We start from the raw sequence: 17235 nt of genomic DNA, 5'->3' as shown, positions 1-17235 counted from the left end.
AACACCCAAAAGAAACAGATCATTAACAAGACCTGGCCCACCTAATTAACTAGTTCATGATCTACTTCCTAACTTACACTGAATTAAATGGTATCTTGGCATAATAACTAAATTAGTTTGAAATACACTGTTCCTGGAGACAGCTGACTTCTACATTTAAACATTACTTATGGGGATCACTGGGTGGCTCAGCAGTTTAGCGTGTGACTTTGGTCCCAGGCGTAATCCTGGAGTCCCGGGATCGAGTTCCGTGTCAGGCTCCCAGCATGGAGACTCCTTCTCCCTCTGCCCCCACCTCTCTCTCTTTCTATGTCTATCATGAATAAATAAATGAAATCTTTAAAAAAAAAAAATTACTTATTTTCATCTAATTAAATCTTCAGTTCTCAACCAGTCAGAAAAGGGTTAGAGGCTTCACAAAGTATTTAAGAATAAGGAAGAGGGAGGAACAAGGGAACTCTTAAATTATCAAATGTTTAAGAATCTGGTTTTCCACCCTCTTCATCAATTCCATTGTGAGTAGTAAATCCTTCAGAAGAAAACTTCATTCTAATGGCCAATGTTTTTCCATTAATGCCTCAAATTATGCACATGCACGTAAAGTAATCAGCACATATGCTCTTATAACATTCATGTTTGAGCAAATATTATACCCAGCTCCAGAATCTTCAACAGTTATCCTAAGTTTGCTATTGGGACTTTTTACAAGAAGTCACTGGAATGCATTGTCAACATTTGCCTACAGCTCCCCAAGATCGATCTCTATCTCCTTATTTACAACCATGCAAGCTATCACACCAAATGTTGATTTTCATATTGCCTGGTTATATAAAATATCAACTAGAAAGGGACTGATGATCAAATCAGATTAAATATGGAGTAAGACAGTGTTTCCAGAGGAAAAAAGGATGACATCACATTAAACAGCTCAGTTTTTCAAATAAACAGAAGTAAAATTTGAGGTTGGTGAGAGAAACACACATTTAAACCTTGGGGATCTAACTGGTTCCCTCGGTTTGATATAAGCAGAAAAAAAAAATTCCCCAACCCTAGTGTCCCAACTATTGCCAGGATGATGAATCGGTTGTTTCAGGCAAGAGATTTTTAAGAAATTAGCAGAATGGAGGAGCTTCACATTAGGTTCTCTCTTGTATGAAGTCTACCTGAGAAAATACACAAAGCTCTAGTGCTCCATGTCTGGACAATTAGTGTGCATGAGAATCACCTATGGGATTCAGTAAAATGAGGATTCCTGGACCCCACCACCAGGCCTTTTCATTCAGCAGTTAGAGAATCGATCTAAGAATTTCAAATTTTAATAAACATTTTAGGTAAATTCATTCATATTCTGATCTAATTAGAGCATCCTTCTTTTCCATCCCCAAAGACCAGAGCAATTTGTGACAGTTACGTGGCCGGCCAGCTCACCTAAGCAGCGGTAGGGAATCACAATGTGGGCGTGGGTCTTGCACTGCTTGCGGCCCTTCTTGCACCAGTTCTGGATGGTCACTGGTTGGTTGGCTTCCACCACATTGGTGATCTGCAGTTCGGGGTAGACCTGGGAAAGCACACAAAAAGGAAAATTGTTACTAGTGACAGAGGCTGTCACACACACGCAGCTGATCAACCACTGCTATTATTCTAAGGCACTGCTATCATCCAGCACCCAGGCTACTCTAATTCGGATCCAGCTTAAGAAATCAGGGTAAAGAAAAGATGCAGGTGACAAAAATCTAATCACTCCATTCAAAATACTAAATGGTGTGACTTTTATTTTATTGCACCCACTCAGGCTTAGAATATTATTCTTTCTCCAGGGGAGATAAAAAAGAAATGAGAGGGGACCCTCTTCTAGGTACAGGATCATTTTGCTGCAAAATAAACTGGTGTGGAGATGATATTCTGTGATGTCCTAAATAAATGTTATAGTAGACACCCCTGGGACCATTATCATTACTTAAATTTAAATCACCCCTATTTTGCTATTTTACTAATTAAGCAAACATTTTACATATAGGATATGACACATAGCTTTCTTTTTTTTTTTTTTTTTAGATTGTATTTGTTTATTCTTAGAGACAGAGAGAGAGGCAGAGACACAGGCAGAGGGAGAAGCAGGCATCATACAGAGAGTCTGACATGGGACTAGATCCAGGGTCTCCAGGATCACACCCTGGGCCGCAGGCGGCGCTAAACTGCTGTGCCACGGGGGCTGCCCCAACATATAGCTTTCTATATAAAAATCTTCTCTGTATTCAAAGTAATTTATATAAGAATATATAAGAATAACTTCACAGTTATCATGAGTGTCATTTAGATACAGAACAGCATTCATGCATCTCTTCCCTTGATAACTAACTACAGCCCTTTGCTTTGATTACTGATCTCAGTAAATCACAGTGCTTACTTGGAATAAAATGTGAAACTTGATCAACTAAAATATATTTGTCAAATACCAAATTACATCTTTTGATAATAATGAGTAGGGATTTGAAAGAAAAAAATAAACATAAAAATGTTATTTCTAAACCAGGCTTTCCTTTGCATAAATCTTGCATTTCACTAGGGTTGCTATTGCACCAGATAAAGACAATAAAGAGAGACAAGCCTAAGAGAACAGAAGCTGTAAGCGAGAGAATGGTTATGGTGAGGGACCATAAAACCTAAGGTGGGACTATGAAGATGGGCTACATGGTTATGAGGTCGTAGTATCAATGAGACCTGGTGCGGGCTAGAGAATTTTGGCACAGAGGCACTGAAGACCAAGAGGGGGTAACAAGTGGTACTCGGAGCATCAGAGAGTGGAAATAAAGATTTCGGAGGAGTCACATCATTGGTAACTGCACAGAGTAGAATGCATTGCACCATGCAAGGGAATGGCTGATGAAGAATGATGATCACAGCAAGATCACTGGTGGAATGGGAAATTGGATTCTTGGAAGGATCTTCGAGGTTGACATTGTTTGGGTGACAGAAAGCCAAGAACAAGACACTTCAAAGACTGAGGCGCAATGCTACTGAGGTGGAAAGAGGTATCTGGATTCCAGTAGCCAGAAAATAAAGGTGCCCTAGTTCGTGAGCCTATAAGCTCACAGCTGGGGCAAGGAACATTTTAGGGAGGAGACGGGAAGAATGGCTGGGAAGTGAGAATGAGAAGGAAGGAGGCCACCCCCATCTCCTGGCACAATGCTAGCAGGACTGTGATGCTAGCAGGACTGTGAAGAAAGAACTCCCTGCGGAGGCTCCAGGGGAAGCAGTGCTTGTGTGTGGGGGGGTGGGGGGGACCGGGTTCCTGAGCAAGGAAACAGCATCCGCAGTGTAGGCTGTGGAGGGGGAATTTCACTTAGGGTTGTCAATGACAGAGAGGGCTTGCCACCATCTTGTCCTTGTTTAAACTGTCAATATTTTATTCATTGTGGGCTTGGAGGGGCATTAATTTTGGTTTTTTAAATACTGCATTAAAATATTATTTGATTCCTGAGTGCCTCATGCACCTCACCCTAGTCCCAGCCCTGAGATAAATCAGTTAAAAAAAATAATAAAGCACCAAGAATAGATATAAACTGCAGTGCAACCACACAGTGGTTGATAGAGTGTCAGAAAGAAATGAACCACCAAGCCATGAAGAGACAGGGCAGGCCTGCACATTACTAAGTGAAAGGGGCCAAACTGAAAAGGCTCCATACTCTACAATTCCAACTACATGACATTCTAGAAAAGGCAAAACTATGGAGACAGTAAAATGATTAGTGGTTAGCAGGAGTAGGTGGGAGAGAGGGATGAACAGGAGGAGCACAGAGGATTTTTAATGCTATGAAATCATTCTATATGATATGATAATACTGTGTCACTATACATTTGTCCAAGCCTATAGCATATACAACAATAAGAGCTAACTCTGATGTAAACTACAGACTGAGTAATTATGTGTAAATCCATCAAGTAGAACAAAGGTACTGTTGTGGTGGGGGGTACTGACGATGAAGGAGGCTCGGTGAGGGGTGGAGTGATATATAAGAAATCCCTGTGCCATTTCCTTAGTTTTGCTGTGAACTTAAAATTGCTCTAAAAAATAGTCCGTTTTTTTATTTAAAGATTTTTATTTATTTATTTGAGAGAGAGAGAGAGCACACAAGTGGGGGAATTGGGGGGAGAAGAGGGAGAAGCAGCTCCCCACTGAGCAGGGAGCCTGATGCAGGACCTGATCCCAGGACCTGGAGAGTATGACCTGAACAAAGGCAAATGCTTTAACTAAGCCACCTAGGAGCCCCCATAAAGTCTGTTTTTTAAAAATTAAAAAAACAAACAAACAGTAAGGCACTGATCAGTGTACTGTGGGATAAAACCAGTGGTGGAAGCATATGCTATAAGATAAGAATATACAAAAAAGAATATTTAAATCAGAATCCTAGGGTGGGAACTGAGAAAGTTACTCTTCAAAACCATGGCCAGTTACCTTAGCTCCAAATGGAAAGAGCTACCTTCCCTTTTTTTTATTTTGTTCTTAAATATCTTAACAGCTTGCAATGCATGCATTTCAGTCACGGATGATACTCAACTTGAAAATGCCACTAAAAATTTAATACCCCCATGGCTTTCTTCCATATAATGAAAGGTGAAGTGGCTCTTTGTACAGAAATACAATTCTCCCGCCACCTTTCCTTGTTTATTAGATCACAAAAGTCCCACACTCATGAGTCATAAACTTCATGACACTGGAGAGTTTGTCCTGAGGGACATGACTTTATGTGCTTTAAAGTGTGAGTTACTGCATTTTTCTTAAGGGGTTCTAGCTGCCTCTTCACAGAAATACTACCCTGCTGAGAATGTTCTCAGAGGAGCTTTCAGTTTTCTAAAAGCCCTGTGGCAGGCACAGACAAGTCACATTTTTTTTCTTTCTAGTTCCAAACGAAACCAAACAAAACACATCATTTGCAGGGTGCAAACTGATGAGCAGGAAAGGAAGACTCTCTTATTAGTGTTGTGTACCACCTTCGGTTTCTGATAGTAATATTTGGGCAAAAGAGCAATAACTCACTCCATTGGGACTTTTTTATTAGACAGAATTGCATACTGACAAATTAAAATCAGTGAAAGCAAGGCTTCTCCCCAAGATCACCAGAGCTTCAGAGAGACATTGGCCAAGCACAGAATTTACTTCCAGTTCCAGGCATGAAATTTAGAGCATCTGTGTTCTTCCCAGCACCTCAAGTTTCTCTCTCCAGAATGCTGACAATGACAGCTGTTAGCACGCAGGTGGATGGGGAGATTATAAAATGCGAACTGCAGAAATCCCACACACAGTTTGTGGCAGTAACTTGAACCTGATTCACCTATTTTTCAGAGACAAGTAGTTATGGATTTGGATCGGCCAAAGATCGTACAATTTTGCTATTCTAAAATCAGGTTTATTTTAGTAAAGGGAGGAACATCAACAAGACAGGTAACAAAATTTCTTTGCAAGCACACAGGAAGTCCCAGGGAGTCCAAGTGACTACCTCATGTGCATGCAAGCCCCAGCACGGGGGGGGGGGGGGGGGGGGGGGGGGGGGGGGGGGACAATGAAAAAAACACAAGTTTCTGACTAAAAAGTCAAATGCCATACACCTAGTTCTTTATAAAGCAGCTCCAGTAGGTGACAAGAGATCACCATTTTTATGTCATGAGACAAGCACTGTATGTTGAAAAACTAGCCTACCTCATAGGTTTAGGCACGAATGAAAATTAAGATAATTAGACATGCAAAGATGTTCATGGCCACTTAAGCCCCTGACTTCTCACCATCATTGAATTATAAGCATCAGTCCGATATTTTACATTTTCTTTGTGGCATCTCAAATCTCAACATCAACAAATAAAGATTTCTGAGTTCCTTCGGCAACGTGCAACTTGCCAACACATGCAACACACTGTACTGCTAACGCAACAAAAGCTTTACTAATAATCTGCTAGTGGAGGATTAGCAAATGAACTTTCCCCTGGCCTCCTTTTCTAAAATGTTTCCTCTGTGAACCCCAAACATGAGCAACTATTTTCCAGATCAACAAAAAAATGTAGGGAACTATAGCTATCTTAATAAATCCTTAAAACAGAAGCAAATCTAGGTCTGCATCGGTTCCCTGAACCCTACACCCTGCCAACAACTCCTCCTGAATTACAGCCACCCAGAGCACCTGGGGTGCCCCAAACACACTCCTACTTAAGACCCTTCCAGCACATTGCAGATGCCCAAGCCTATTAGGGTCCCCCTGCGGGGTCGCAGACCTCCCCGACTCACAGTGTAATGCAGTGCTAATCCCGCTCTCCCACTGTGGGAATGCTTTATGGTATTTATTACAGTGTACCTCTCATTCACATTAAGGACACACATATCCAGCCTTCCCAGGGAAAATGCACATTCCCGAAAGGCAGGAAACACAGTTTGGCACCCAGGAGCCTCCCTATGGTTCTCCACCTTCATTACCTCTGGTTTAAGGCTATCCGCAGGCTGCCAGCACCCTTCCCCTCTCTGTGGCGCTCCAGCCCCTGGCCTTCTGAAGGAGCACTCATCAGAAGCCGCAGTTTTAATTCTGCAGCTCGGTCCCTGTGGCTAAGTAGAGTCCTAGGGAAGCAAACTGTAAATCGCATTCTCTTCCTCAAGACACAGGCTCTAGCTAGGTAGATAGCACCAGGCTGGTAGGCAGAAGTCATCATTGGAGGCAGTGCCTCTCAAAAACCTGTGGGTGAAGGGGAACAAATGTTGGTTCATGAACACCCCCTCTTTGAGCCCCTCAATCTCCGAATCCGAGGCATTTTATCCAATCACTTTTATCTGATCACCTACCACTTTTGGTCTTGCCATTACAGCCACGTGCCTTTCTGCCACACTTCTTGAAGGCAGGGACAAATGGATTCATTTTTGTGTTCCCTTAACCATGGCCCACACTTCTTGAAGGCAGGGACAAATGGATTCATTTTTGTGTTCCCTTAACCATGGCCCACACTGGGACAGCACATTTGAGTGCCTCATAAATATTTAATAGACATTTCTGTTTAAGTTCAGCATCCATGAATTGTAGGGAAACTCAGGATACATTAAACTACCACCAGAGATTATCAATGTACCTCTTAAACAAAATAATCTAAGTAGGATAATACTATTCTTGGACTATGAGCATTTGAGAAAAATAAGCATTTCAATGCCTTCCAATATTGTTCTTCCAAGTATGATATGGCAACTTAAAGCAATTAAAGCAATAATAGCCTCATACAAGAGACAGTAGATTAATGTTAATAAGAAGATGCTCAGGAATAATGAAAAGTCAGGCTCTTGCTTAGAGTAAGGAGGCCCAACTAGTGTGGTCCAGAAACCTGAAAGGCTGTCTACTCTCCTGGCCATAGAAATATGTTTTATCTTTGAAAGTAAATGTATCAGTTCATAAATTAAACTTTAAAGAAAAGAGAGAGTTGAAGCAATTAAAAATATTGATAGCTAGGAGAGAAGAGTAAAACCAATCTTGAATCCACATTAGAATGTTATATAGTTGGTAACCTAAGTGGTTACCACTTAGTGGTAAAAAAAGTACCTTAAAACCTGATCACCATCAACAGATTTTTATTAAAAATTTCAACAGTCTAAAATCTCTCTATCCAAACTGGAAATATATTAATCTCAGACAAGGTAACTTTTAATTTGTTAAATATACAAAGCAAGAAAAGACACTGATGATATTTAAGAAAACCAAGAGCATGCAGCTTACATATATAAAATATAAAATATTTGTTAGAGCCCTACAGAACTTTCCCCTATTCCCAATAATTAAAGCAAATAGGGGAATCTTCCATGTCCCTTTTTTGCAAACAGGCCATCTGGGACAAGTGATTAATGCCAAAAGTCCTATTTATATATAACTAAATTCCACATAACCATGGATATGTAAGACCACATAATCAAATGCAGTTATGAAAAGGCTGAAAACAGAGTTAATGTCATGGTAAAAAGAATTGCTACAAATTCTGAAAATAAATTGCTTACTGCTCTTTCTAGTCTGTTAACTTTTGAAATAAATTTTTAACCAAAATCTCAAGGATACTTCTTTTTGGAAAAAAAAAAAATGCTAGCAATTATGTAATGGTAATAAAATTATGTCTTAAACAAGTAAGTATGAAAATAAATAACGTGTTGCTTTGGTTTGTCTTAAATCAATTTATAGCTCTGGAAAGGAGACAAGCAACACATCTGCATAAGGTGCTTGCCAAAAATCATGCAGACTGTGAAGGAGGCAAGATAGAGCACATACATTCCAGACCGATCCAGGAACAAGAGTGTGACTACATTTTATAACTACTGAAGCTGAGTGAGAGGTACCTGGGGCATTCATTATGTTATTCTTTCTACTTTTATGTGTGCTTGAAATTTTGAATTAGAAAAAATTAAAAGTAACAACAAAAGACTAGTCCAGTGGACTAGAGATTTACCCCAAAGTTAAAATGTAGTGATCTGAAAGGGTACCTGTACCCCACTGTTATAGCAGTAATGTCCACAATGACAAAACCCTGGGAAGAGCCCAGATGGCCATCGACAGATGAATGGATAAACGAAAGGTGATATATATAATAGAATACTACTTAGCCATCAAAAAAAAAAAAAACAAACCCCAGAAATGTTGCCATTTGCAACAATATGGGTGGAACCAGCTGGTATTATGCTAAATGAAATGAGTCCATCAGAGAAAGATAATTATCATATAATCTCACTCACATGTGGAATTTAAGAAACAAAACAGAGGATCATAGGGGAAGAGAGAGAAAAATAAAACAAGATGAAATCAGAGGAGGAGACAAACCATAAGACACTCTTAATCATAGGAAACAAACTGAGGGTTGCTGGAAGGGGGTGGATGGGATAACTGGGTGATGGGCATTAAGGAGAGCACGTGATGTAATGAGCGCTGGGTGTTATATTAAGACTTATGAGTCACTGAGCTCTACATCTGAAACTAATAATACATTATATGTTAACTGAACTTAAATAAAAAGTAAAAAATAAAAAAAAATTGTCCAGTAGAAAGAGTCAAATTTCTAAATTTACAAGTGAAAAGGCAAATATAAAAACAAAGATCCAAACTGTGATGCTTGATTGCAGTTAGCACATAAACAGATGAAACACAGAATCAGAAACTCTGTAGCAAAGAGGTACAGAAGTAATCATGAGATATTTTCATCTGAAACCCCAACGTACCAATTTCATTTTCAAAGGACACATCCAAGAAGAGAATAAGGAAAATAAAATAATGAGGATTTCCTACGTGCCAGAATCACTGCAAATGTTTTATGTGTAGCACGGCACACAATCCTCAGTTAGCAATCGCTCCATTTCATAGAAGATCAAACTGATGCAGCCAGAACATACCAGGGCCATTCCTGAGCACTCACTCAGAGGGCATGGATTTCAAGTTTTAAATAAGTTTTATACTTCAGTGTATAAACAAAAACAAAATATGCCCCAGACAATACAATTTCTGTTTCTGGATTAAAATGACTTACTTTCTTCTTCAAAATTCCCTGTAATACAAAGAAAAATCGTATCAAACTGCTTTCAGCAAAAATTCTTTTAGTAGTATTAGGGATATAGGGAACAGAATAACGAATTTCATTGTGAAAGAGCATGGCAAACCAAAAACAACGGTCTCTGCTTACGATGTCATGGGGTGCTGAGGGGCAACGTGCAGCTGATGAAACATTACTGCAATGTGGGACGTGTGAGGAGTTCTAGGTTTTCACAATGACGCCCTTATGCCAAAGCAAGGACGTGAAATGCTAGAGGGCGACAGCCTATTTCCCAATAATTTGGCCCAGATCTGTTTCCAACACTGTATATGCATAAATTGCTATATAGGTGCACTCATGTTCAGATTTGGACAATATTGTCCGAGAACTCTGTTCAATGCACAAGGCACTCTTACTCCAGAAGTGCTGAATGTAGAAACAAATGGGAAGGTGGTATGCAGGGTGGGCGTGAGATGGGGAGAATCACTAAAATAAACAGGACAGGGTATGAATGTGAAAACATAATCAGATGTGTACATGTATGATCTAAATTCTCATTCTCGGTCAGTTCACAGCTATTTTTAAAAATACACAAACTGTACAGTTTTACTAGTCAGCTCTACTTCAAAAAAGAAGAGAGAAAAATATATTAAAGGAAAAAACTGACAGTAAATTAATCAAATGAGAAATATAAAAGTCCATGGTATAATTACGTACCTAAAAGTACACAGTATTCTAATATTATACTACGTGTCATTATAGTACAAAAGTACCTAGTGTTAAAAAAAAAACTACCTAGTGTTCCTGCAAATATGTAATAATTGAGTATCCATTTAAGACAGTGTTAGATGAGGGGCACTTGGGTGCCTCAGTGGTTGAGCATCTGCCTTTGGTTCAGGTCATGATACCTGGGTACTGGGATTGAGTCCTGAATCGGGCTCCCCACAAGGAGCCTGCTTCTCCCTCTGCCTATATCTCTGCCTCTCTCTGTGTGTCTTTCATGAATAAATAAATAAAAATTTTTTAAAAAGACAGTGCTAGATGGTAAGAAGGACAAATGTTAAATCAAATATTAACTTGATTAAAAGATAAATGTGTAAAAAAAATCCAATCTTAGTTGCATCTCTTATTTAGCTCTAAATCCTATAGTTTGTGCAAGCAATCCTTATAAGCATACAGATCATTAATACATAAAATATATCTGTTGTCATTCACAGGCATCCAGGCACCTTTATTTAGCAAATTATTTCACCCAACATGAATTTTTGGATCTTTCAAATCTTGAAATCACATGCATATGTGCCTGTAATTTTTGGGTCAATTTTAAGTATACAAAAAGGTGGTCAGAACACACAGCAAAATAATAATGGCCAAAAATGCACCACGGCCTCTCCTGTTTTCACTGTATACAGAATGCCCTCAAAATCGGTTAAATGAATCACATGTGATGTTTGTTTTAACTTAGTTTTAATTCCACATTATTGCAGAATCAAGGTTGAGAAATATTTCTTGTTTGGAAATCCCATGTTTGGTGATATATTTTACAGTAGGAAGTTGGGCAAAGGAAATGGTTTTGTTCAACTCATCAAACAGGCAGATTTTGTTTTGTTCAGGCATTGGTATGTTTTGTTTGGTGATCCTGTTAATTTGTAGATGAAACAACTGTTCATTTAGAGAAAGAAAATTTAAAAAGCAGGGAACACATATTGTTAGCTGCTGTAAAAACTTCGGAAAAAGAGAATATGCCCATAATCTAACTGAAGATTACAAGCAAAGCCACATTCATCTGTCTGACCTTCCCAGCTGGGAATCTGTCAGTGCTATGACTTAACCTGTTTCAAATTCCCTCCAGAGACCTGCTCCCCAGGTGAGTCAACACCTGTGCCAGGCCCTAACCTACAAAAGGTGCTCTGAATGGTAAGAATCCAGAGGGAGTTTTCATTTCTCTCCTTAAAAGAGGAGGAATAGTGCTGGGACTTTACAATTGCTTGTTTAACTGACAGTATTTAACTTCAGCACACCTGTGTGTTCCTATCATACAGAGAGGAAACAGTCTAAGACTGGTGAGGCAGCTTTCATGGGATTGCTCAGGTGTCAAGATAGCAAAGGCTGGATTTGAAAGGTCTGTCCAGTGAAGCCCCTGTTCTCCTTTATGGCACCTGACCTCCTCCTCCTTATCATATCATCTTATATACAACAAGGCAGATGAGCAAAATGATCCTTTGCATTCCCTCTCAGGCTGACATCTGGAGATCTGAATCTCCTTTTCTTGATCTAACTTCCCGTTGGATACAGGCTAATTTTTCCAAAAGTGTCTTGACCACAAAACACTCATGCTAAAAAAAAAAAAAAGAAAGAAAAAATATCCCACAGCTCTTATTTCCAGAATTAGACCTGAAATCCCCAGATTTACAATCAAAACCTTCGACTTTCCAATTCTCTGAATTCTCAATTTATCCAATTGTATATTTATAAGCTACTTATGAGCCAAGAATGATGTCTCGCCACTCAGAAACACATGACACAAATCCTACTCTGAACAGCATTCAATAAGTACTTGCTAAATTTGCCTGAATTAAATCTGGGAAAAGAATAAGATTCTTTATTACACTTCCAATTTTTTATTCTCCCATCCCGAAGCCTTTGGTTTAAATAAAACAATGCTGTTATTGTTTTAAAAATCTCATTTCATTCAAAAAAAAGAGGGACCAAAAAAACCTACAAAATGTAACTTTTGATATAAGCTTCACTATATGTTTCAAGGCGAGTATTATTCTATTTCTGTTCTATCCTAGTTCTTTAGAAAAATATAACAGTTTGGGTAATGTAACAGTTCATTAAGGTAAGTGGCCACTTTAGGCTGTTAACTGATGAATAATTCAAACAGTTATTTTCAAGTTGCTTCCATGACAGCAGCACTTTCTGAGTCTAGTGTCTAACAGAGGAAAGGAACTGTTTGCTACCACAGGGCCACAGAGGAAAATAGTAATTGAGTGAGTAGTTGTTGTGGTCATCGATTATAGCATACAACCTATCCCCAAACTTAGTAGCTTCATTCAAATAATAAGCAATAAATTGTGTTCTCTCAGTTTCTGTGGGTCTGGTATGTGGGAGTGACGCTTAACTCTTAGAAGGGCCCTGTCAAGATGTTGGCTGTGGTTACATGAAGGCTTCCCCTAGTTATAAGATGCACTAAGCAGTTCATTCTCAAGCCTGACAAGCTAGTGCTGCTGGAGGGGGTGCCGGGAAGATGATGGAGTGGAGGACCCTAAGCTCACCCCATCCCACGTATACCACCAGACAGCCCTCACATCCAAGTCACAGTGCCGTTTAAGTGTCCTTACAACATGACAGGTGGCTTTGCTATAGCCAATATATGTAAAGTTGAAGCCACATGTCTTGATGACCCAGCTTCGCACCATCATTTCTGTAATAGCCTATGGGTTACAGAGGCCAGTCATGCACAGTGTGGGAGGCTCCTCGCAGGTGTGAATGCAAGAGGAAGGCAAGTTCCACTAGAAGCCATCCTGGATCCTAGTTAGCTACCACATAATAATTTAGAATTTCCCACTATTCTGTGGTTTGGGCAATTCTCCACATGGTTTTGCCAGCTGTGTACTACAAGGAAGGTTGCAAGCTCCAACTGGGCATTATGCACATGGCTGTAGCTGGAACCGCTCTCTAGTGTCTCTTCTTATATGGGGCACTGGTGCCATCATGGAGCACCACTCTCATGACTTCATCTCACCCTAATTACCTCCCAAAGTCTCCACTCCAAAAACCACCATCTTGGACATGGGGCTTCAAAATATGAAGTTGGGGGGAGACACAAATATTCAGCCCACAGCAGTCCTCAATACATATATGATGAAGGAATGAAAGAAAATCCTCAAATAGGACTGACTATGCTAATAAAAAACAACAGCAACAAAAAAGTAAGGAAATGCAAGTATTTGAATGACGGCTGGGCAGAAGCATAACTATTATGATTAGGGAAAACAGGGTATTTCTGGGTTCTAAGAATGGGTGCTCTGAATAAAATGCAGATTAAACAAATATTCTATTTAAACCCTAAGTTTCAAACGATCTTCCCAATCAAATCAGGAGGCAAAAATGACAATATTAGTAACAAAACAATCAAGAACAGGGAACACAAATTGAGAGGAAAGAGAGACTATGAAGGACATGGGCTAGATAATTTATCATCACAATAATAATATTTGATACATCATATTAAGCTTAGCATTCATAGACACAATGTGCAGCTATACTGGCACTCTTTTGGAAAAAATAAATTTAACAAGTGAGTTAAATTGGTTAGCAAAAGGTCGAAATGAGGTCACGGTCATGACTTCAGTCAGTTTCGTTTTGTCCTAGGAGCACAGACTGCTAACAGCTGCCTCTCTGACTCAGCCAGCTGTCTCTAAAACATCTGTGTTTTGGTCACAAGAGGGACTGAGAACATAAAGAAAAAAATTATCCATCACTATTGGGAGAAAAATAATCAGTAAATGAGTAGCACTGTAAATGGGAACTAACATAACTGGTGCCTTCATTTTTTTGTTTTGTTTTGTTTTTTTTTTTAATTTTTGCACAATGACAGACACCAAAATACAATGGGTAAATATTTTCAAGGTGCTGAACAAAAATGCCCATCAACCTGGAACTCTCTACTTCATTAAAACATCGTTCAGGGCAGCCTGGGTGGCTCAGTGGTTTAGTGCCGCCTTCAGCCCAGGGTGTGATCCTGGAGACCCGGGATCGAGTCCTGCGTCGGGCTCCCTGCATGGGGCCTGCTTCTCTCCCTTTCCCTCTGCCTGTGTCTCTGCCTCTCTCTGTGTCTCTCATGAATAAGTTATAAATAAAATCTTTTAAAAAAGACATTGTTCAGTAAGAATTGAGAAATAAGTAAGATGAGAGCCAACCAAGCAAAAGAATCAAAATAAATAATATAGGAATAAAGATGCTTTGGTGGAAGGATTTGTTGTAAACAATGAACTCAGTTAAAGACAGAACCTGCCACTATGATTATTACGGCAATTATAATGGAACAGATTGTAATACTACCATTTTGAAAATATAAAATTACTATAACTTGCAAAACCTGTGAAAAGAGGAGATAGAAAAACTGTGAATATTATTTTCCTTGGCTTTCTTAGCAAAAAAATCATTCAATTCTGTCTAAAACAAGATCATGGAGTCAAAAAAGGAATAAAGGCAAAGAAACATTCTTCAACAATACACAGAAAAATACAATCCTACAAAAGAAAAACTATCTCTAATAATAAAAGATAAATATAAGAATACCTACAAAGTGGAAGTGGCAGGAGGACCTTAAAATATCAATAAGGAATATTCCAGATAGTTCAGGATTCAACAGAAAATGCCAAACACTGTTTAAAAGTTCTACGTGACTATCTCTCCACCTTACCAGTGTCTCAAAAGCTGGTTAGAGTTATGACACACTATGAATTCCTTCAGCTACCCTCTCTCCAACCTATGACTTTTCTTTTCTTTCCTGTTTTATTTATTTATTTAAAAATTTTTTTTATTGGAGCTCAATAAGCCAACATATAGCATAACATTCAGTGTTCATCCCGCCAAGTGCCCCCTTCAGTGCCTATCACCCAGTCACCCCCAACCCCCCGCCCACCTCCTTCTACTACCCCTTGTTCATTTCCCAGAGTTAGGTGTCTCTCATGTTTTGTCACCCTCACTGATATTTTCACTCATTTTCTCTACTTTCTCTTTATTCTCTTTCACTAATTTTTATATTCCCCAAATGAATGAGACCATATAATGTTTGTCCTTTTCCGATCGACTTATTTCACTCAGCATAATACCTTCCAGGTCCCTCCATGTCAAAGCAAATGGTGGGTATTTGTCATTTCTAATGGCTGAGTTTTCTAATGCCTTGTGTGTTTCTAAGCCCACTGTGTCAGGCTATGGTCATTACTCTATTTCAGCCCCATGCCACTCAGTCTTCGTCTCTTTTCCGGCAAGAGCCCCTCTCCCCTTACGATGTGGCTCTGGTTGGGCTGTCCAACAGACCACACTACTTCAAGGCCAAGGTAGACCAGTCCCAGTACGGAGTCCTTATGGGTATGGTAACTGAGCCAAAGGCAGGTGTGTGACCAAAAAAGCAGGGCCAAGCAGAATCCCCGCCCCCCCCCTCCCTGGAATGATAATGCACAATGGCAGAACCAAGTTGGAATGCCAAGCTTAGACAATACACTCTCAGGGCTACTGCTGCCATCTTCTCTGGCCTCCCGGAGGAAGCCCATCTTAGCAGGAAAAAACGAGGTTAACACATAGGAGAAAGGGTAAAAGCAGGGAACAGTAGAGGCCCCAGGAGAGAAATCCCAGGCAGTCCTGAGTCTCAGGGCCAGTATCTAACGGCCCAGTTTTTCAGGCCTTTTTAAAAAACTCTGAGCTCACCACATCCCAAGATCCTTCCCATCTGTGGCAGAAAATATTCTCCATGTGTAAAGGGTTTAGTGAGTTTGTCACCTAGCAACAGAAACTGCCTAATCAACCCACCCTTATAATTTTCCCCTCTTTTCTTCTTTCCAAGACTCAGCTTTATCCCCTGGATCTCATTCCAACTCAGCTCTCACAGATACCTAAGCCTGGTTTTCTCATGATGGACACCTACCTTCCCCACAGTTTAGCGTAGCCTTCCTTTAGCTTAAATTCATCCCCCTTAAAACACACACAACGTAACACACACAACAAAAGACAAAGCCTTTCCCTTTTCCTTGAATTGTCCTCAAGCTCTCGGCCCCTAGATCTTTCCCCAAAGAGTTCACAGATGTCTTCACCATCCATTCATGTTATTATTCCTAAAACCTACTGCAAATTGACTTGTCCCACGCTCTTCCACTGAAATTGCTATCCTAAAGAACGACAATGCCCTTTTATATGGCAAATTAGAAGAATGTTTTGTTACAAAACAATGCCCGTGACTGAGAAATGGGGATTACTGGTGTCCCCAGTAGGGACATGCAGGTGTTGTTCTCCAGAGCCTGGGGGGCGACAAGAGGGAAAAGACGACCTGATTCTATAGAGTGTATTCTTCTGACTGACTTGCTACAGCCTGAGCTACTTTACACCCCTGCAAGCGTAGATAATGTAGAAATCTGATAGCAGTGCAAGTATTTCCAGTCCCACACAATGCAGATGAGAGGGATCGCATTTCTTAGTCCTGTACATAAAATGTGTTGGGAAAGGTATTTAAATCTCTTCTAGTCAATCTGAACCAGCTTTCACATCTTCTAGGTCACCTCATTCATTAATGAACTGAAGATAATCTTTGATGTGTGTTCATTTTGCAAGAGTCAAGTTTTTGTATTGCTAACAATTATACTTTCGACTTTCAGTCAATGCCCCACTTAAACTCATCACTTCCTTCACTTAGAAATTAAACCGGCTTGACTTTCAGCACCTGATGCCTCCTAGCTCTGGTCCTCCTCCTCCTCCACTAATAGCATTATTTCACTCGTTCCCCTTCAACGTTGCAATTTATCAAGATTCTTTCCCAGAAGCATCATGAAGGTAAAATGAAAGTAAGCACTTAGCAAGGTAGCGTAGCACTCTGTTCACGTTCAATAAAGTTAGCTTGTATTAGCATCATCAAACTGGTCAGTTTTTATACTGCTAAAAGTATTCTACAGCCTTTCTCTCTTCCTAGATTCCCCTTTAGGAACA

At 39.8% G+C, this 17235-nt stretch overlaps 1 protein-coding gene across 7 annotated transcripts in view; it reads right to left on the bottom strand.

Annotated features, from left to right (window-relative positions):
* APP (amyloid beta precursor protein) overlaps window positions 1-17235 on the bottom strand; it is a 263371-nt gene that overhangs the window by 182519 nt on the left and 63617 nt on the right. For all 7 annotated transcript variants that reach the window (XM_025995690.2, XM_025995686.2, XM_025995687.2 and 4 more), the window contains exon 3: window positions 1429-1558. In XM_025995690.2, coding sequence (XP_025851475.1) covers window positions 1429-1558 — 130 coding nt within the window. The remainder of the gene's footprint in view (window positions 1-1428; window positions 1559-17235) is intronic.

Source organism: Vulpes vulpes, chromosome 15 (assembly GCF_048418805.1).
Source record: "Vulpes vulpes isolate BD-2025 chromosome 15, VulVul3, whole genome shotgun sequence".
NCBI classification, from domain to species: Eukaryota; Metazoa; Chordata; class Mammalia; order Carnivora; family Canidae; genus Vulpes; species Vulpes vulpes.
This window is presented reverse-complemented; position numbering and strand designations above follow the sequence as displayed.